At 38.7% G+C, this 23,259-nt stretch overlaps 1 protein-coding gene across 1 annotated transcript; it reads left to right on the top strand.

Annotated features, from left to right (window-relative positions):
- Positions 2,796-3,475, top strand: LOC109236197 (probable calcium-binding protein CML18). Its single transcript, XM_019402402.1, has one exon. It carries the CDS (start codon positions 2,843-2,845, stop codon positions 3,314-3,316), a length of 474 nt encoding a protein of 157 aa, XP_019257947.1. The 5' UTR covers positions 2,796-2,842; the 3' UTR covers positions 3,317-3,475.

Below are 23,259 nucleotides of genomic sequence, written 5' to 3'. Positions count from 1 at the left end.
TTGAGGCTGGTAAGTTTTATAATTCATAAATTTAACTACTAAAAGTGTCATTTACTCAAATAGTCACTCTTTTGAGGTTTTAAGGCAAAGTATCTTCACCTCCGGGTTTGTTATTTTTTTAGTATACCTCAGAGCTCCAATAAAGTTAAAACAAACAAATTACAAAGAAGGAAAAGTGGGAAACACGCATGAAGCATATAACATATAGAAGGTAACAAGGGGTCAATCAATTGACCAAAATGTAATTATAGTTTAAATAATACTTCGTCCCTTTCAGTTTATGTAAACTTATTTCCTTTTTGGTTCGTTTCAAAAAGAATAATGTCTTTTTAAATTTGTTAACAATTTAGCTTAAACTTACTATTTTAACCTTAATGAGAAACTTTTATAACCACACAAATACGCTGGCCTCTTTTTGACTTGTTTAGGACTACAAATTCTAAAAATCTTTATTTTTTTCTTAAACTCCTTGCCAAGTCAAACATGTTCATATAAATTGAAACGGAGGGAGTAGTATCACGAGTGTAAGTTTGCACCACTGCTAGTTAAGCTTTTCGTACCTTCTTTTAAGTTTTAACTATCTGCAACCCCCTTCCCGAAAAGAAAAGGGGAAAAGGATCAATTTTGCTCTATAGTAATTGAAATTGAACAATTTTGCCATCCGTGAAAATAAGTGGGCATGTGGCATCAATTCATTCCATGTTGGAGCTCTATTAATAACTAGGGTAAATACAAGATAATTTTCTAAGGACAAGAATATGAATGGACCAAAAGTGTAATAGACAAAAAATTGAACAATTTCACATAATATAACATGTACAAATTCAGACATTTTACCTAAACAAAGACTATATTATCACCTTTTTTCCTTCTTCTTTTTCCTCTATGGTCTATACTAAGGAAGTAAATCTGGGAAAATATAGGAGTAATTAACGGACTCGAAGTTAATACAAATCAGAATAACTTACCTTATAGGAAAAGTTCTTTTCCAGATTTATAACAAAGGAAGTGAGTAGAATATACTCCTAGCATCTTCTTTTAGACAATTTCTAAACGTGAAGTACAAGCATAAAGACCTGAAATTAAGCGTTAGTTTTCCAGATCTGGAGAAATGAATTAGATAACTGTTTTAGCATGTGAAGTTCCATTATTGGGAGGGGCAGCTAATCAACAAATAAAAGCCGATCACTCGTTTTTCTTTCAATTTGTTCCCCAGCATTTAACTGCACCCATGCCTTGACAGGTAGTCCTTTTAGCCTACTATTGCACGAAATTTATTCGTACGTAGTTTCTTTTTTGTGTCAAATCAAATAATTTATGTATATACCATGTTAAATTCTAGTAATAACATATTATGTATTTATTGATTTAATGTAAATCCCAAATATAAATAAGTTCAAGCGATTTACCCATCTCGAATCAAATATTATTCCCATCTTTGCTTAGACTCCAAATATTATTCCCATCTTTGCTTGCACTTCTCCATTTCTTTTGAGTTGTATTAGACTTAACAACCCGTAACCGAAAAGAAGGGTGATAAGTTCGAAAAATAATGAGAGAGAACAAAAAAAACAAAAAAGGTGTCAATGATCATGCATGTGTAACCTACTTGACACCCTCATCGTGTCACCTTCCCTTTTGCTCAAGATAAATAGTACACTTAGCATATCTGAAATTGAATTATGTATAATCTTTTCAGATTAATGATGTCTAATTAACTTTTTGAAAAGTGTTCCCAATAATGGGTAGCATTAAAAAAATCCTTGGCCTCATATTTTCAATTGATTGATGCAAATCCTTAGCCTTTTACGTGCCAAATCAAGAGACTTCACTTAAAAAAAAAAAAAGCAAACTAGCTATCTTATGGCACAATTATTAAAACGTTAAATTAATGGGGCGGATGTACCCTAGTCCAAGCAGTGTCGCCGAAAAACTTTAGTTATTGTACATATAAATATTTTGCAAAAGGTATAGATGACACCGCTTCGCCGGAAAACTTTAGTTATTGCACATATAAATATTTTGCAAAAGGTATAGATATAAATCAATGATACTGCCGATCAGAAGATAGTATCTAGTCTGATGGTCAAGGGCCTCACTTGCAACGTCGAGGTCTGCGGTTCGAATACTTCATATGCCTTTCTTTTTGCATTTTTTTCTTTTAAGCCTCTTTTCTTTAAAAAATAGAAATGTAACCTCTTCCGTGACACCATAAGTGATGATGAAATACATTAACTTCTAAAAAGTAATTATTTTAGAATAAGATAAACGAATTTTAAACTGTAAATACAAAAAAGTTCGCATCCTCTATAACTTGTAATTTTTAAGTGACAGTGTTTGATGGTGTTGCTCTTCTCTATTTCTTATCTCCCATATTTATTGTAGTAATTTGTTCACCGCTTTAAATTTCGACACCGCTTACAAAAAATCCTGCATACGTCCCTATTTATATACACAAAAGAACATTATTCAAGTAATGCTTGAAATAATTTGTCCCAACTTCATATATTTATTTTTCTATTTAACACCAAATAGTGTTCTATTTTATACCAAATTAACAAAAAAAATGATAATTCTTGTGTTAGGTCAATTTTCTTTAAAAGAAAACCTGTCCCCTGTAGATTTGTAGAATGGATACTTTGCGTTTGCAGTCACTTGTTCACTTAGCTGCATGCGATTGTTCGTACCACATCGCAACTTAATAACTAAAAGTGGAGTAAACTTCACGCGAAATTAATCCGCGTGACACACAATTATATCCCCTTCTTGCGCGTTAAACCGCGTAATCCCCGAGTATAAATAAAACCGAAGCAACTATCCCGCAACTGAGAATCTCCGGAACATGGCTAAAAATCCGAGAGATTCCTCACCGCCGGCGAGCCTAACGGCGGAGATAGAGGAAGTCGAGAAGGTGTTCAAAAAATTCGACACTAACGGCGACGGTAAAATCTCCTTATCGGAGCTTGGCGGAATTTTGAATGCTCTCGGCACCAAAACGACGCCAGACGAAGCAAAGCGAATGATGCTAGAAGTTGACACCGACGGCGACGGTTTCATCGACTTGAAAGAGTTCGCTGCATTTCACTGCCCCGTTGAAAGCCCTAACACTGTTAATAAGGATCTCCGTGAGGCTTTCAATTTGTATGATAAGGATAAGAACGGGAAGATTTCGGCGGCTGAGTTGCACTCCGTTTTGAAGGGCATTGGAGAGAAGTGTTCGCTTAAGGATTGTCGGCGTATGATCAGTTCCGTTGATGATGACGGTGACGGTAGTGTTAACTTTGAGGAGTTCAAGAAGATGATGTCTAAGGCTTAATGTCTCACTCTGCTTGTGGAATTAACGGTAGGAGTTTAATTGGATTGAATCTCGTAGATTAGTAGATAAATATCGCCGTTTCGTTATATTTAGTGAAACTGTTAATAGGGATTCGATCGGACTAATTTGAAGTAATCGAATATCATCTTTTATTCGTTATATCGTTTCTTTTCTTTTGCTTCTATTTTTTGTTGGTTTATATATAATTGCTGTGTTTTGATGGGATTAGACATTGGAGTGGTGCACAAAGAAATTTTCAATTCACGAATTCATAAATGTCACAGATTGTACCCATGGAACCACAGGAACTTATATGAATAGGGACGGAATTACAAGACCGGATTCGATGGGGAATCCAATACTATCTGTGAGTAGGGACGAGTAGGCCGGGTCAGATATGGCCGGATCGAAAATCGGTAAAGTAAATAAATTATTCGACTTAACCCGACTCATATTTAATATGTTGATAATATATACGAATGGAATTATCAATGACTTTTTTAAAATGATCACTTTTGAAAAAATTACTAGTCATCCAAACTTGCCCAATTTAACTTTTTGCAAATGTAAAAGTTAAATCTAATGGTTATCCTTTTTTAAGAGGATAATATAGATTTTATGCATATTTAATCCATTTTTAAAAGTTCATTATGCAATCCATTTTTAGTGGAATATGGATGGATAATTGTATTTTTATTCATTTTGCCACCACTATCAATAAGGAATATAAATTTGTGTGTAAAACTCTACTAAATCTATAAATACATTTTTAAAATATAATATGTTCAATGCTAAAAACATTAAAAGTATAGCGGAAAATGGCCAAAACTACCCTATCGTTTGCTAAATGGTTTATAAATACCCTCTGTCCATCTAGCCGTCCAAAAAAATTCACGAAGTTAATTCTATTAATAAAATTGCCCCCCGCGACTAACGGCAGAACTGGTAGGCCTATAATTTAATGACATGTCATTTTTCTACTGGTCCACGTGGCAATATCGGACTAAAAGAAAAATAAATCTTATTTCAACCCAACGGCTTCCCCATTTTCCCGATCTTCTTCTTGATTTCACCTAAACTCTCTCTTCCCATTCATCTTCTCTCTTGCGCAACTACCGTCATTGGGAGTTGACCTCCACCATCATACTGGCCGCAACACTATTTTCACCACTGTAGCGGTTGTCTCTGCAACTCCATCACCGTAGCTACTGCTCCCACCACCATAGTCGCTTCTTTCATCACATCCTCTACCACCTTACCTACCTCACCACCATAGTCATTTCTTCCATGAACAACACCCTAAAGTTACAGAAAACTAAAGGAGAAGTAAGGAAAAAATTCTTATTTTACACCCTAAAACTAAAAATAAAAAAACTTGTATATATCGTTGGCGTTTTCAAGAAATTAAGTTGAGAGTACTTAATTGAGAAACAAAATTTCCTGATGGGTGGTGAGATATCTGAATTCAATTTTGATAGGATCAGTTGGTTTTTTTTCCAGATCCACTATCTCTAGAGAGAAGTAAGGGAAAAGAAATAGAGAGAAGAAGGGGAAAAGAAGTAGAGAAACCTTGAAAAAGGTCGGCCGTGTATTGCTAAAGGATCAGTTAGGTGGACTAATGTAATTTTATGACCCAGCTAACAAAACCTTGGGTTAGATAAGGTAAATGGATCATAATAATATTCATTTTTGTTCCAGTCAAAGATTGCCACGTGGCCCCGTAGAAAATGACACATCATTAAATTGTAGGCCCACCAGTTCTGCCGTTAGTCACGGGGCGAGGGGGGGGGGGGTAATTTTATTAATAGAATTAACATCGTGTATTTTTTTGGACGGATAGATGGACGAAGGGTATTTATAAACCATTTAGCATATGACAGGGGTAGTTTTGGCCCTTTTCCGAAAATACAATCATTTTGTACCTATATAGAGTTGGAGAATGGATATTTTGTGTTTGTTGAGCAGTGTTTGTACCCATTTGATAGAGACTGGATTAACCCCCCCTCCCCCTCCAATTGCATCAGCCATGTTAATCGTGGGCCACTCTCTTTTCTTATAAAGGTAAATCTCTTGAATCATGGTTGGGGTTGTAGTTCAATAATATTATAAAATAGATGGGTTGGATTAAAATCGAATAATTAGTATTAGATGGATATGGGGTCGAGTTAAAAGAGGGGGTCTAGTCATATGACACATGGAAAATTTGGGTAAAACAACTATTTAAAAACAGGCGTTAGTGAAAATGACATGTATGGACGAATAGTGTAATGTCAGTAATATGAATTTATTAATGGGTGGCATAAATAAGCCATTTCTTAAAGTTCTCCCCACTACGAACACGATTGTGACATGTAAAGTTTATCGAACTGTGGTGTATCCCCTGAATTCAAAACTCAGATCATACAAGACATATACTTTTCCATAGGGTAGATGCCATTCCAGTATCTGGGAGTTCCATTATCATCTAGAAAACTGTCAGTGGTTCAATGTATTCCACTGGTTGAAAAGATCATTGCTAGAATAAAGTGTTGGACTACAAAGCTTCTATCCTATAGTGGAAGAGTCCAGTTAATAAAAAGTGTTCTTTCCGAAATGCAGACTTATTGGGCACAAGTATTCCTGCTTCCAAAAAAGATTCTCACAATGGTAACAACTGTGTGTAGGAATTTTCTTTGGACAGGAAGTAATAAATTTTCTAGAAAAGCACTAGTAGCCTGGAGTACTCTATGTATGCCTAAAACTGATGGAGGACTGAGTATCTTAGATTTCTTTACACGGAACAAAGCTACAATATGCAAGCTCCTTTGGGAAACTGATAAAAAGAAGGACAAACTCTGGGTGCAATGGATTCATGTAATCTACATAAAGGGCAAAGACCTGAAGAGTGGCCACGCTGACACAAGCATGTTGGGTAGTCAGGAAAATATTTGGAGCAAGAGATTGGCTGAGAAATGCTGGAAATAATATGGTGGCTATTGAAGAGTTTGAAGATAAGGGGAAGTTCAGCATAAAAAAGACATACCGATTCTTTATCCCCCAGTTCCAGAAGGTATCTTGGCGAGGTTTGCTGCTGAACAAACATATCCTATCTAGGCACCATTTTATCCTTTGGCTAGTTGTCCATAAGAGGTCGTTAATAGTTGACAGATTGATAATATGGGGTATAAGAGTTTCGCAAGAATGTGTCTTGTGTAATTCTAATGAAGTGAAATCACTAGCTCATCTCTTCATTGCTTGCCCCTACACTAGCTCAATATGGAGCACACTACTGCGTTTGATAGGAGAACAGAGACAAGTCAAAAGCTGGGAGGAGGAAGTTGCCTAGACAGCAAAGAAAACCAGCAGCAAGAGACCAAGAGCAGGTATCATTGGGTTCCTGTTTGCAGCAATGGTTTATCATGTATGGTCAGAAAGAAATGGGAGAAGGTTCAGATAACAAAAAAGGGTAAAGGGAAGCTGATTCGAGAAGTCATACAGCAGTTGCATATATATGGTCAAAAAATTTTGTAGTTGGAAAAGTCACTTAGATTGTTTGAATAGCTACCCTACATAGATTTTAGTTGTTATAGTGATGTATAGTTTTAGTGATCTAAAGTTAGTCCTTTAGTTGTCATAGTCCTGATCCACTTGAAATTTGACTCATGACTCAAACTGAGTCATATGCATATATTGATACTTGGTTAAATGAAATTTTTCCTTTTAACTAAAAAAATAATATTGCTATTCGAGCAGAATAAACTTAAAGAAGCGTATGTTAAACTTAAAGAAGCAATATTTTTCAACTCTTTATTTCTTTGTCCTACAAGTGGTGGGAAAAATATTTTGAGTGCTAAGGAAACTAGAACGTTATCCGGTGAATTAACAATAAAAGAATTATATATAAAGAAAACTCATACACATACATCACAACCACGTGGCTTTATAAATTTATAGCCCAAAAATAATAGGCCAATAAGGTCATATAAACATGAATCTTAAACAGGGAAACTACCAGCTATGTTCATTTATAAGTAACTCATTACAAAAATTGGCCAATTCATAAAATATTACTAATATTAGCCAATTAGTTGTTTGCAACAAAAAAGGTCAAATTTTTGCTTTCTTTTGTGTGGGTGTTATTAGAATAGATTGGGTACATCTTAAGGAGCTTGAATCTTAGTTTTGGGATGATTAGTGAAGTTTTGAGGTGATTTGAATTGAAAATTTGAAGTAAAAACTGAATATGAAAAAAAAAAAAATGATATGTGTATCATTTGTGTATCATATTTGTATCAATTGTATATCACATGTATATTCATTTATACCGTATGTGAGATACATGCGTGATACATGTTTGATACATGTGTCGCAGAAGAATTTTTTGAACTTGATTTAATTACGAATTTTGATACAATACCAGTACGAATCATCTCCAATCTTCCTCAAATTTTGTATATTGACTTATGTATATGTTTTCAATGAATTTCAACTATACCCATTGAAAAAGTTCCTTTTTTGCTTAGATTTTAGAATATAGTATTTTTTTATGTTTTATTTTGTTTATCACCTTATTTGCTATCTCATCCATGAAATTTTCTTTCCGTCTTGCATTTATTGTTGCTAATCACGCTTAAAATATGGACGGAGATTTTTGCATGTGATTATTTGAGAGAAATAACCTTATTTATTTGATTTTTCAATTTTTATATGTGCTTGGCTAATTTTGGTAAGTCTATGATTAATGGCTAGAGGTTGATAATTTGAGACTTATTTGAGACATTTGTATAAGTTTTCCTCTTGAATATACGCTTAGAAGTTTTGAACTTCAGTAATTTTAACTTATTATCTAATCGGTGCAAAGCGGATGATTGAAGTAACAAAACTAAAATAAAAATAGAGGTTGGGGGTCGACAATGTAAATACTAATAAATTATATATTAAAAAACTAAACATTCTCCCATTTTTTTTCTTTTCTTTATGGAAAAACATAATTTTATAATGAAATATTCTCTTTTAGTACACTTTGAGTGATGAATAATTTAGGTTTTAACACATCAGAATTATTAGCCAAATTTTAAATTAAAAGGATGATTTTTTATGTGCAATTGTTGAAGCCATCCAACAAGATAATAGAAAAATTAAAACTTGGTAAAAGAATTATAGAATCCCTCTAGTACGTACATGATCTTTTCCATACAACACACACATGAAAAAGAAGAAAAAGAGAAGAAAGTGTCAAACTTTAATGAAGCCCCCCCCTACCCCCCCCCCTACCCCCCCCATAAACTAATAATGTATGTACATCCTTATATATTGGAAAAAAAATATAATTACATAGCAATACACAAATATATACATTTATACACGATTGTCACGGCCCTAAATCCCAAACTGTCGTGATGGCACCTAACACACTTGCTAGGCAAGCCAACAATCACACAACAGCTAAACATTTGAATAAAACATGCTTTAATAAACTCAACAACAGAAGATACCTTAAATATCTAATAAAAATAAATGAATGCTACTACAACCATCCCAAAATCTGATGGCGACGAGTACATGAGCACTACTAAGTATCAACATAGACTAAAACTCTAGTACAACTGTTTGAATAATAGAACAGTACTGAATAAAATAAAAGGAAGGAGAATCAAGGTCTGCGGGCGTCATAGCAGCTAACTCAAAGTCTCCGAGCAGGTACTAGCACCAGTCTAGCAATCACCGCGTCTAGATGTACCTAGATCCACACACGAAATGCATAGTGTAATATGAGTACAACTGACCCAATATACTCAATAAGTAACAGGACTAACCTTGGACTGAAAGGAGTGACGAGCTCAGAAGGATATAGTCAGAATCAATATAATGACAATACATGTAAGATAATGACAAGGACAGTAAATAACTCAGAAAAACTTCCATATTCTCATCATTCATGGTACAGAAATTTAGACATGGATTCAATTTCACAATTAAAGACCAACACTGATAAGAATAGGTTAAGTATAGCTAGCATGAGGAATGGTACATCTCTATGCCTACATGTCAAATATGCATGTCAAATGTAAGGTATCATAGTAATATTCCCAGGTACTCACACTCTCAGAGTACTCAATCTGTCTAACTTAAATACCCACTCATCACACACACAATCACTCATGAGTGTGCAAGTGCCCTCACCAAAGCACGTGTATATATTATTGTGCTTGTACTCACTGCTGCTATGTCAGACTCCAGAGGGGCGGATCCTGCCCGAGCACTAATATAAATCCTATAAGATTGCTGCAGCGTGCAACTCGATCCATAATAATAAATAAGTCAATAAGGCATGTTGCGGCGTGCAGCCTGATCCACAATAACACTCACAACCTAGCTCTCAGGCTCACCTCAGTCATCAATCTCTCAAGTTTCAAGGCTCACAACCTCGTGCTACTTAACCCAATTAATAATAACATGTCATATAATAGGTAAATGATAACCGAGACTGAGATATGATATGCAAATGAAGGAACATGACTGAGTATATAATTGCAGTTAAAGTAGATAACTCAAAAAACCAATCGTCTTCCACTTTTGCGGGCCTTATCTCGCATATGCGGATGCGCTTCTGCTCACCCACATTCGCTTCTGCGGAAACCCATGCCCAACTCATCCTCCACACCTGCGGTCACAATCACGCACATGCGCCCTCACAGGTACTATAAAGTCTCGCACTTTTGCATCAATCCCTCTCTTGCCAAACCTGCATCTGTGCCTACATGGATGTTTCTGGGGCTCTGCACCTGCAGACTAAACCTCACAGGTGCGGTTACACTAGAACTGAAGCCAATAGAAATTCCTTAAGTCCAAGACTCAATCCGATTTCAATCTGAATCAAACTCGAGGCCCCCGGGACCCTATCCAAACATACCAACACATCCTAAAACATGATACGAACTTAGTTGAAGCCTCAAATCACATCAAACAACATCAAAATCACGAATCTCACCCCAATTCAAGCCTAATGAAACTAGTGAATTTCCAACTTCTAAAACCAATGTCGAAGCCTATCAAACCAACTTCGATTGACCTTAAAATTTGTGCACAAGTCATAAATGATACAACGGACCTACTCCAACTCCCGGAATCATATCTGAGCCTGGCATCAACAAAGTCAACTCTCGGTCAAACCTCTCAACCTTCCAAACCTTCAACGTTCCAAATTTTGCCAATTCAAGTCAGAACGACCTACTAACCTCCAAATCATTATCTGGACATACCCCTAAGTCCTAAATCACCACACAAAGCTATTGGAACCTTCAAACCTCTATTCTAAGTCGTATATACAAAAGTCAAACTCCAGTCAACTCTAATAAATTAAGCCTCCAACCTTGGACCTAAATGTCCCAATTCACTCCGAAACATCCCTGGAATCATACCAACCACCCCGAAAGTATTCTGGGCTAACAGATAAAAATTGTCTTACAACTTATATAGAATCTAGGTTAAGTCGGGTAATGACCTAAAATATTAGCCTAAATTTGTTGGTATATTGGGTCAACTGACAATGAGGGTAGTGTTTTAATTAAATTATGTTGGAGTACTAAGGAATAATAGTTGAGTAAAAGAATCCTGTACTAAATGCAATATATTAAACTGCCATAGTTAGCTTATTTAACTTTTTTACAATAACATCCTAACATTCTCTTTACCATAAATAGATTATAAAATAGTACAGGCTAGCCAGTTTCGGGCTGGTAATTGAGAAATATCCAGCGTTTACAAAGTCATTAAAAAATTACTGCTATTTTGCTTAAATGCAAAGTTTCAGCATAATATGCTGGATTATAGAGCTCCTGCATATAAACTTCCAGCATATTATGTTGGAACTCTAGCACACGGAAAGTTATAGCATAATATGCCTGCATATAAACTTCCATCATATTATGAAATTCCTGAACATTATGGTGGAATCTCATATGTAAAAAATATGAACTCCAGCATATTATGCTAAAAAATTTCTGAATTTTTTAAGGGTATTTTTCTTCAGATTTTTTGTAACGATCTGACCGGTCGTTTCTAGCTCTATCATGTTGTTTGGAGGTTTGAGACCTTGAGTAGCTTCATTATATGTATTATGACTTGCACGTGTAGTCAATTTTGATTTTCGGATAGTTCAGAGTTGATTTGGAAGAATAATTTTCAATTCAGAAGCTTTAAATTAGAAGAGTTGACCAATGTTTGAATTCTGAGTAAACGATATCAGAATCAGGATTTTAAGGTTTATATAGGTTCGTAAGGTGATTTTTGACTAGGGTATGTTCGGGTTAATTATTGGGTCGTCCGGGAGCGATTTGGCGCTTATTGTCGGAAGTTTGCATTTTCAAAGTTTTTAAATTTGCTAAGTTGACTTGGAGTGGACTTTGGTGTTAGCAGACTCCAGGTGGTATTCCGGGACCTTGGAATTGGATAGGTTCATTTAGTTTATTGGGACTGTGTGTGAAGTTTGGTCGTGATCCGAAATGTTTAAGAGTAATTCAGACACTTAAGTTGCATATTGATTAAGTTTAAGAAAATGAATTGACCACGGTCAAATAGTGGACTTAACGAGCTCGAATTCATGATTTTAAAGTTTTAACAAATTTTTATGATGATTTTGGACTGGTCCACAAGTTTTAGTTAGATTCCGATGAGTTTCAGATGGGTATGGATTGTGTCGTGCTCTTATTTGATGTTTCAGCATCATTTTTTTGGCATAAAAGGTACCATATTAACAAAAAAATATTTGATTTGTGATTCTATTGAGCCATTATATCCGTATCATAATTACGTAACTATAGCAACAAGAATCATCAAATTTTGAGGTCGTATTAGAGAGTTATTCCTATCTCCATGTCGGGAAAGATTGCTGGTTTTTGGTGCGAACTTTTGTTTTTCGCGAATGCGAGAGAGGTCACGCGAACGCGAAGAAGGAATTTGGGCTTGATAAGTGGGGATTTAGACTACTTATTAGCGCATTTTAGGTTTTATTTTAGTCCAAAAATGTTTAATTATATTCCCAAAAACTGATGAAATATACTGAATTGCAGGAGTATTGAAAAATGAGCCACTAAGATGAAATCCAACTCAAGAAGGAGCGATCTGAACTCAAGGAAAAATCAGGCACAAAAGCTTAAGTGCGGACTGCAAATTTCCATCTGTTGCCACAGATTATGAAGGAAAATCCATCAGAGACCAAGTGCAAAGTGCGGGCCGCACATGAAATGTGCGGCCGCAGAAGCTAACCAAGAGCAGAAGTTCCGAGAGTTATCATTTCAGGATTAAAGGAAATGCGGACCGCACAATTATTGTGCGGCCGCAGAAGTCTGCTATGTGGCCGCACTCAGAAATGTGCGGTCCGCACAAGAGCCCTACGCGCCCGCACCAAGAATTGTGTGGACCGTAGAATATGAGAGATGCGGCCGCATTCAGAATTGTGTGGCCGCAGATTCAACTCCTGTCAAGACTGAAGCAAAGTGCGGACCGCACAACCTCTGAAAGGGTATTTTTGTCCCAAAATTCCATCTTTGTATAACTAGAATAGTTTCACGAAATTAGGTCAAGTTTTGAATACTAAAAGTGTTGTAGCCGTTTTTCCTTGATTCTTTAGGCAACTTTAGCTTCTTTTTGTGATTTAACATTGGATTTTTATATTTTAATCTTTCGATATGAGTTTTATTATCTTTTCTTCTTTGTTTTATTCTACACCCACTATGAGTAGCTAGATTTTTAACTAGGGTTGTGACCCAACCCTAGTGTGTAAACCTTATGGGTGATTAATTTTATGCTTGTCTATGAACTGGTGTTTGTTATTTAGTTAGGTTTATGCTTTAATTGTGAAGTTAATGGTTGCAAATATTGATTTATGCCTATTGGGCTTAGTCTCTTCTTGAGAAAGAGAGACCTAGTCTAGGTTAACCTAGCTAACAAGGAATTGATTCAATTGAGAGATTGATTAACCCAATTAAAGGGTTCAACCTAGAGATAGTAATAACCCGACTTGAGCTCTTATCAACCGATTTGGTAGATACCCATTTGGTCTTGAGAAAGTCAAATTGGGCAAAACCACTCTCTGACCGAGAGGTATTGAGGGGCAACGTAGTGTTGTGAGCTATAATACACCCCAGTCAACAAAACAACATAAATATCTTTATCCCATTAGGCGAACACCTAGGTCATGATCACAGCCCTAGGCCTTTTTATAACTTTGGAAAACACTCAAAAACAATATTCTCTAGTTTCGTATCTTTAGAATTGAAATTCTTAGCATAATTTTAGAAGTAAAAACAAAACCATATTTGTGGAAGTGCAATCTAGATACTTTACGTACTCACTCCTAATATATACTACTAATTCCAATCTCAGCTCCCTGTGGATTCGATCTCGACTCCTAGTTGGGTATTATTATTGCAAACGACTGTGTTATACCTCATCAGAGGCGTGTATTTGGACGTGATCAATTTTTGGCGCCGTTGCCGAGGAGCTAAAAATAGATTTAGCTATATATTTGGTTTTGTGTGTGAATTGTCTTCTTTTCCTTCCGTGTTACTAATCGTTTTTGTGAAACAATTGTAGGTGCAACAATGGCTCTCAAGAACAATGATCCGCTCGGAAACATGCTTATGGGGGATGCAGACGTGGAAGATGACCAAGTTGAAGAGGTTCCTCTTGAATCTCAAGTAAATAGACGAGGCCGACCGCCTCAAGAAAACGTTCCCGTTCCACCCCCACCTCCACCAAGAGCGACTCCACACCGGGTGTTGCCAAATGAAGGGTATGCAAGTGCCATAGTCCCGCTCCGCATTAGGGCGGGCAACTTTCAAATCACGAATGTTATGCTCACATTTCTAGAGCAATAGGGATTCTTCACGTGGTTCCGATTCAAAATGCATACAAACTCTTGAAGGGGTTTGTGGACACTTGTTGGGGGAGTAAGCAGACAAACGTCTCCAAGGATGCTTTAAGGTTGAGGCTATTTCCATTCTCTCAACGGGGGAAAGCCTTGGATGGTTATAAAGATTGCCAAACCATTCTATCCATACATAGGTTGAATTGGCAGAGAAATTTATTTCCAAGTTCTTTTCTCTCGAGCATATGGCTACTCTTAGAGACGAGATTCTAACATTCAAACCAGAGCCTAATGAGCCGTTGCATGAAATATGGGAGAGGTACCGAACTATGGTGAAAGAGTACCCAAACAATGACATGAGGGAGGCTATGATTCAACAAACTTTCTGTCGGAGGATCAATACTACCAATCAATGCGTGGTAAACCAACTTGCCGATGGAAATTTCATGACAACGCCGTATGCGGAAGCTTGTGAGATTTTAGATAAGATGGCAGATACTTCATCGGCATGGCAAAGTAGAGAAAATGTTCCTCAAGGTTATCCAAACGTGATTCACTTACATAAAGAATTGCATGATCATGGGTAAGCCATTGCCGAGTTGACCACCACAATGAATCAATTAGCCAAGGCTCAACATCAACAAGTTCAAGGTCCTAAGAAAGTCAATGCAATGGAAGGAGTTAGTATGATGGTAAACAAGAGAAGGAAAAAGGGTCCACAAGTGCAAAACCGTGTGGGGAATTATGTGCAAGAAGATAGTGGGTTTGATCAAGACGAATCTTACAATGAACAACAGGAGGAAGTACAATATGTGAACAACTTCCAAGGGCAAAAAACAACTCTCAAGGCCCGAATCAATAGGGGTGGGCATTCGGTATTTCGGTTCGGTATTTAAGAATTTCAGTTTGGTATTTCAGTATTCGGTTTATCAATTGTGTATACCAGATACCGTACCAAATTATTTTGGTACGGTTCGGTATTTTTTATTTTGGTTCGGTACGGTTTCGGTATGGTTTCGGTTTAATAATAGCTAAATAAGCAACACTAATTCACAATTGCAGCAGTAAGCAATTAAGCAGTAAGCTAATACCAATAGCCCTATTTGACAACGCTAACAGTAAGCAGCCCTCTCCGTGCACAATTCATTGAGTTCACAATTCACAATTTGAATTCACTGATTCAGTAAATGAAGAAAAGGCTGCAATTTAGAAGGGAAACTAAATGAATTACCAACAAAAAATGAACTATGTACTTTCAAGAAATAATTTACAGACCAACAACCACTATGTTCTGAGGCAATTACACATTTGCAAATCGAGTACTTGCTATACACAGGTAAAAACACAATGACAAAAGCTATTCACTTCAGATGGAAACTTCATCTTGTTTGGAAACTTTATCTTGTTTAACGTCGGAGGAGATTAAGGTCACTGCCGGAGATTAAAGTCACCGCCGGAGATTAAGGTCACCGCTGGAAATTTGTTAATAAAAACATGATACTTTTGAAGAAACTAAATATACCTTTGAAGAAAATAGAAACATACCTTTTGATTCTTTGAAGTCACAACAGTCGATCTCTTAGTATTTTCACAGCAGCCGATGTCTTTGAAGTCTTCGTTCTGGCTGAAAGCCTGAAACTATCACCGTTTCCCCGTTTCTGACTTTCTCAAACTATCACCCTTTCTAAATTCTAATTCCCTAATGCCTAATCCCTAATTCAATGAAAGATTAGAGAGTGGGCCTTATTGGGTTGGGCTGGAGCGCTGGGCATTAGATTAGATATACAGCTTGGGCTGGGCACTGGGCAGTATAGCTATAGGTCGTCCAACTTAAAAGTCTTTAAAAATTCGGTATTTCGGTATACCGAAATTCCAAGATCCTAATACCGAGGACCGTACCGAAATACCGAAATTGTAATACCGAACTAGACCGAAATACCGAAAAAACCGAAACCGAAATACCGAATTAATTCGGTCCGGTTCGGAATTCGGTTTTACGGATTTTATGCCTACCCCTACGAATCAACAACAATGGCGACCTCAAGGTAACCAAGGGAATTGGAATTCTAGCAACCAAGGTAACTGGAATGGTGGTAACAATCAAGGGAATTGGAATTGTAACAACAATCAAGGTGATTGGAATGGTCAAAATAACCAAGGAAATTGGAATGGCAATAATCAAGGATATTGGGGAGGCAACAACCAAGAAGGGTGGAACAATAACCAAGGCAATCGAGGGTCGGGTTTTCAAAGGCCCCCGATGTATCAACAATTGAGCACCCGCCGCCTTATCCTTCCCATGGTCCAAGTTCTTCAAACAATGAGATGGGACGGATTGAGAATATGTTCAAACAAATGATGGAGAAGAATGTCGACTACGATGCTCAACTAGCCTCGCACAACACTTTGATTCAATATTTGGAAGTTCAATTGGGGCAAATCTCCCAAGCTTTAAACACTCATCCTAAGGGGGTACTACCAAGTGACACGGTGGTGAACCCAAAGGGTGGGAACAACACGAGACATGCCATGGCCGTTACTATAAGGAGCGGAAAAGGTGGGGATACACCCACCTCAAGTCAAAGGAAACTTGTGGATGATGAGCAAGTGGTACAAGAAGATGAGATCCCGAACAATAAGGTGCAAGTAAATGATGAAGTGCGGATTGATATTGATGACAATGTGGAGTAGACTCAAGAGGAAGTGCACCCGTCTAGGGTGCACATTATTAACATACCGGAACCGGTAGTGCCAAAGGCTAAGGCACCAATGCCTAGGCCTCCTCCTCCATATCCTTAAAGGCTTGCCAAGCAAAATGGCAAGAATCAATTCAAAAAGTTCATTGACATGATGAAGAGTCTATCCATCAATGTGCCATTGGTTGAAGCTTTGGAGCAAATTCCCGGTTATGCAAAGTTCATGAAGGACTTGGTGACAAAGAAGCGGTCGATGATTTATGAAACTATAAAAGTGACTCATAAGTGAGTGCAATTGTGCATTCAATGGCTCCAAAATTGTAAGATCCCAGTGCTTTCACAATCCCTTGTACCATTGGAAGTGCCGAATATGCTAAAGCTGTTTGTGGTCTTGGCGCAAGTATCAATTTGATGCCCTATTCGATGTTCAATACTTTGGGTATTGGGAAACCAAGACCCACATCTATGAGATTACAACTGGCGTATCGTACCATGAAGATAGTGTTGGGAGTGATTGATAATGTGTTGGTTCATGTTGATAAATTCATTCTTCCGGCGGATTTTGTTATTCTTGATTGTGAGGTTGACTATGAGGTGCCGATTATTCTTTGGAGACCTTTCCTTGCTACGGGGAAGGCTATAGTTGATGTTGAAGCCGAAGAACTTACCTTCCGGGTTGGTGATGAAAAAGTGGTTTTCCATGTGTGTATGTCTATGAGGCAACCCAATAGCAATGAGGTGTGCTCTTTCATGAACTTGGTGACCGATGTGATTATGGATGAAACAAGTGATGTGATAATGTTGATGATACATTGGAGGCCGTCTTGCTCAATTGTGATGATGAAGAAATGGAGGGTTACGTGGAATGTGTATACTTTTTGGAAGGAATGGGGTTGTACACTTATGAGCCCCGCAAATTGTGCTTGGATCTTGAGAATAGAACCACTCCTCCAACAAAGCCTTCAATTGAGGAGCCTCCCATCTTGGAGTTGAAGCCATTGCCTCCACATCTTCGTTATGAATTTATTGGCCCTTCTTCTACTTACCAGTTATTCTTTCCTCTTGTTTGACTGACATGCAGTTAGATTCTACATTGGTGGTGCTACAAAAGAGGAAGAAGGCTATTGGATGGACATTGGCGGATATTCAGGCAATAAGCCCCGCATTTTGCATGCACAAGATTAACTTGGAGGAAGGTGCCATACCATCTATTGAACATCAAAGGAGACTCAATGAAGCCATGCAAGAGGTTGTCAAAAAGGATATCATCAAGTGGTTAGATTTCGGGGTCGTTTACCCCATTTCCGATAGTTCGTGGACTTCTCCGGTTTAACGTGTCCCAAATAAAGGGGGTATGACGGTGGTTACAAATGATAAGAATGAGTTGATTCCTACAAGAAAGATGACCAGGTGGAGAGTGTGTATGGACTATCGCAAGCTCAACAAAGTCACAAGGAAGGATCATTTCCCACTTCCCTTCCTAGATCATATGCTTGATCGATTGGCCGGCTGTGCTTTCTATTGTTTCCTTGATGGGTATTCCAGCTACAATCAAATTCTTATTGCTCCGGAGGATCAAGAGAAAACTACTTTCACATGTCTTTAGGGTACTTTCGCATTCTCGCGGATGCCATTTGGGTTGTGCAATGAACCGACGACTTTTCAAAGGTGTATGATGGCTATCTTCACGGACATGGTGGAGGATTTCCTTGAACTCTTCATGGATGACTTTTCGATGCTCGGGAATTCTTTTGATGATTGTCTATCAAACTTGGATAAAGTGTTGGCAAGATGTGAAGAAACAAATTTAGTGCTTAATTTGGAGAAATGTCATTTCATGGTTGAGGAAGGCATTGTCCTTGGCCACAAGATCTCAAAGAATGGCATTGAAGTCGACAAGGCAAAGATTGAGGTGATCTCTAAACTTCCACTTCCAACTTCAGTCCAAGGCGTGCGGAGTTTCTTAGGCCACGCGGGATTTTATCGGCATTTCATCAAGGACTTCTCTAAAGTGGTAAACCCGTTGTGCAAGCTTTTGGAGAAAGATGCTAAGTTCCATTTCAATGATGATTGCATGAGAGTTTGAATTGCTAAAGCTCAAGTTGACTACTACTCCCATCATCACCGCTCCAAATTGGAGTGTTCCTTTTGAGATCATATGCGATGCAAGTGATGTAGCGGTTGGGGCTGTTTTGGGGCAACGCATCAACAAAATCTTTGATCTGGTCTATTATGCAAGCAAGACCATGAATAGTGCCCAAGTCAACTACACCGTTACGGAGAAAGAGATTCTTGCCATTGTGTTTGCTATTGAGAAATTTTGTCCGTACTTGATGGGTGCAAAAGTGATTGTTCATACAGATCATGCGGCACTTTGTTATCTCATGAGCAAGAAAGATTTCGAAGCCCATTTTATGAGATGGTTACTTTTGTTGCGAGAGTCTGATATAGACATCCAATATCGAAAAGGGAGTGAAAACCAAGTGGCGGACCACTTGTCTCGTTTGGCGGAGAAGGGGAGGCCGCATGATGGCCTTGAAATCAATGACTCTTTCCCCGATGAGCAACTCTTGGCTATTTTTGTGAAAGAGGTTCCTTTTTTCGCGGATCTAGCAAATTATTTTATGATTGGTATCATTCCGGTTGAGTTCTCTTCAAACCAAAGGAAGAAGCACAAATGGGATTGTCAAGACTATTATTGGGATGAACCGTACCTTTTCTGGATTTCTACGTATGGAGTGATTAGAAGATGTGTACCGGAGGAGAAACAAAGTGAAATTCATGGGGCTTGTCATTCTTCGTCGTATGGTGGTCACCATGGTGGAGTAAGAACGGCGGCCAAAGTGTTAAGTTGCGGTTTCTATTTGCCCACTCTCTACAAGGATGCAAGTGATCTTGTCAAGTGTTGTGATGAATGTCAAAGGGCCGATGGAATCTCAAAGAAAAATGAAATTCCCCTCACCACCATTTTGGAGATTGATATTTTTGATGTGTGGGGTATTGACTTCATGGGTCCTTTTGTGAGTTCTTGTGGAAATACCTACATCTTTGTCGCGGTTGATTATGTGTCCAAGTGAGTTGAGGGCGTTGCTTTGCCCAACAATGAAGCGAGAAGTATGGTGGCATTTTCGAAGAAGAATATTTTTACAAGATTTGGTACTCCGAGGGCTATCATAAGTGATGGAGGATCACATTTTTGCAACAAATTTCGATACCTTACTCACCAAGTATGGTGTCACTCATAAAGTCACGACCCCCTATCATCCTCCAGCAAGCGCTCACGTGGAAGTCTCCAACAAGGAGATAAAGAGTATTTTGTCCAAAATAGTGAATGCTAACCGGACGGATTGGTCCAAGAAACTTGATGATGCTCTATAGGCTTATAGGACGGCTTAAAAAACACCGATTGGAATGGCTCCATACCGGTTGGTGTTTAGAAAAGCTTTTCATCTTCCGGTGGAACTTGAGCACAAAGCCATGTGGGCTTTAAAGAAGTTGAATCTTGAGTGGGATGTCGCCGCCAACTTAAGGGTGGCACAATTGAATGAGTTAAATGATTTCCGGTACCATGCATACACAAGTTCGTCCTTATACAAGGAGAAGATGAAGTACCTCCATGACAAGTACATTCGGAACAAGGAGTTTAAAGAAGGTGATCTTGTGTTGTTGTTCAATTCTCGGTTACGGATGTTTCCGGGAAAGTTGAAGTCCAAATGGAGTGGCCCATTTGAGGTTGTGGGTGTGACACCCTTTGGTGCATTGGACTTGAAAAATAAAAATGATGAGGTGTTTAGAGTTAATGGTCACCGGGTGAAGCACTATTTGGGAAACGTTGGTGATGGCCACGTCATGGCGGTTCTTCATTTAAAGTGATGGTAATTGGCGTCATGCCACGACGTTAAATCAGGCGCTTCTTGGGAGGAAACCCATGTTTCTTTTTCTTTTTCTTCTTCTTTTGATAGGTCTTGTATTGTGCTAACTAGTTTTGAAGTGTATTGCAGGAATGGATGTGCTTTGCAGGAACTGTGCTCAGAAAAATTGGCTAAGTATAGAAAAAGAGTGGACCGCACATTTATTGTGCAAACCGAACAATTTGGATTGCCACAGCAGAAAGGATCTGCGGCCACACAACTGGAAGTCAAGAATTGCACACTCTCTGAAGTTTTCTTGTCAGAGAAATGGCCAAAGTGTAGCTGCACAAGGAAATTTACGGTCCGCACAAATCTGCAGCCACACTAAAAAATGTGCGGACCGCAAATCATCTAAGGGTAATTGCACATCAGGTATCAGAGTGCGGACCGCACTTGGAATTGTGCGGCTGCACTCATCTCTTGAACTTTTTCCAAACTCGTTAAGTATAAATAGTGGTCTTCACTCTACTATTAGAACTTTACAATCTCTGAGAATTAACACAAAGGCAAAAATATTGCACATAACTAATTCAAGCACCTGACACTCAATTCATCATCTTTAATCCTTCCTTAACACCTTCATCACTGGTATGTTCAATTCATTTTAAATTTTTCAATTTTCTAAAATTTGTTCATCATTAGTTTTGTTATTTTTAGACCAATTGTCAAATTCATAATCACGTAGGCTGTAATTGGTGTTGGGTAACTTCCTATTTGATATATGGGGGATGGCTATATGGTTTGTCATGATTAATTGCTACTACCATGTCAAATTTGTGTGCAAAATTAGTAACCCTAAGTTTACTGCCCGATTGATTTTGAATTGTGCGACCGAACAAGAAATTGTGCGGTCCGCAAATCAGTAGGCTAGGGCATTGGTGTAGCTGATTGTGCGGACCACACTTGAAAATGTGCGGTCCACAGAAATTCAACCGTGGCCACAGAAAAGTGTGTGTAGCCACAAATCAAGCAATTCTCTGTCTTCGGAGAGTTATCATTTATGAGGTCCCAATGTGCGGCCGCACTCAAAATTATGCGGACCGCATTTCAATTGTGCGGTCGCACAAAAAAATTGTGCGAACCGCAGAATCACCACTACGGCCGCACTTTCAAATGGTGTGGTCCGCACAAACCCATCTGCGGCCGCACTAAAAAAATGTGCGGACCGCACTTCCCTACCCTGCATACTATTTTGTTCTGCAACTGCCTACTATTCTGAGCTTCATCTACAGCTGACTCCTATTGCTATCTATTGCAGAAAATTGTTAGATCTCGGGGATGTGGTGATACATCCAAGGGGAGGGGTGAAACCTCCCGAGACTGAGGTAGAGGTACCCTACCACTCTCCGTTCAAAAAGTTATAGCCAAGAAGGCGACAGCCGGGAGAGCTCCAGAGCCTGTTGAGTCTAGTTCGTATGTCCCGTCTAGGGAAGCATCGGAGGGCAACTCCGTGCAAGAGCAGCCTGATGCTCAATCACAGCCACGACAACTTCAGGGTAGATTTCAGCTCCGAGATGAGCCTTCCACCTCAAAAAGCACTTCTGAGGGTTCAGAAGATGATAGTCAGGGTTCAGACCCTCATCTACTCATGCCCCCGACGCACCAATTACTCTTGACCGCTAATGATATTCTAGATGATGGTCGAGGGGGTGATACCAGAGCTGCCGACCTTGAGAGGTCAAAGAAGAAAGAAGTTTGGGAAGATAGGTTTGTGAGCCTAAATGCATTCAACAGATTCCGAGAGTGGTGGCCTCAGAGATCGCTCACTCTTGAGCGTCAATTTGTATTGAAAGACTTGGATAGGTACAACCCAAATATGTCAAGATAGTTCCGAGAGAGAAAATGGTGGACATGGTTCACTCAAAGTGTGGTGGATGCCAAGGAGAACTTGGTCCAAGAATTTTACGCCAATGTGGCGCATGTAAAGAAGGGGACCAAGGTGACGAAGGTGAGGAACTTAAAAGTGAGATTTGATCAGAGCACCCTGAACACTTATTTAGGGCTCGAGGATGTGGAACTGGTGCAATATTTGGAGAAGTTCACACTAGGAGATGCAGCTCGCCCATGGCAAGCTGAGATTTTGGCAGCTCCGGGACCACCACCACCATGGATCACATCAGGGGTTCCCATTCAGCAGAACACCCCCAACTTTGAAGCAAAAGGATGGCAGAGCTTTGTGTGCAGTCAACTAGACCCGTGCCAGAATGAAAACAATCTCCCAATCCCGAGGGCAGTTCTAGTGGCTTCCATCATGCCCGGGTGCCCAATCAATGTGGGTTCCATCATGTTGGCCAACATGTTTCAGGTCGGTAGGCAGGGTGACAGCTCCTACCCTTATCCCGACACTATCACAAATTATCTTACGGATGCGGAGGTGGAGTCCAAGAGTTTTGACACAAAGGTTAGGGCGAAGAAGCCCTTCAGATGGTACTCTTTGAAGGACCCGAGGAACCCGAAGAACAAGGGTCAGCCGACTACTACCGTAGG

This window comes from Nicotiana attenuata, chromosome 12, assembly GCF_001879085.1.
Source record: "Nicotiana attenuata strain UT chromosome 12, NIATTr2, whole genome shotgun sequence".
In the NCBI taxonomy this organism is placed as follows: Eukaryota; Viridiplantae; Streptophyta; class Magnoliopsida; order Solanales; family Solanaceae; genus Nicotiana; species Nicotiana attenuata.
This window is presented reverse-complemented; position numbering and strand designations above follow the sequence as displayed.

Coding starts and splice junctions, on each gene's coding strand:
- LOC109236197 (XM_019402402.1), top strand. CDS start 2,843: ATGGCTAAAAATCCGAGAGATTCCTCACCGCCGGCGAGCCTAACGGCG.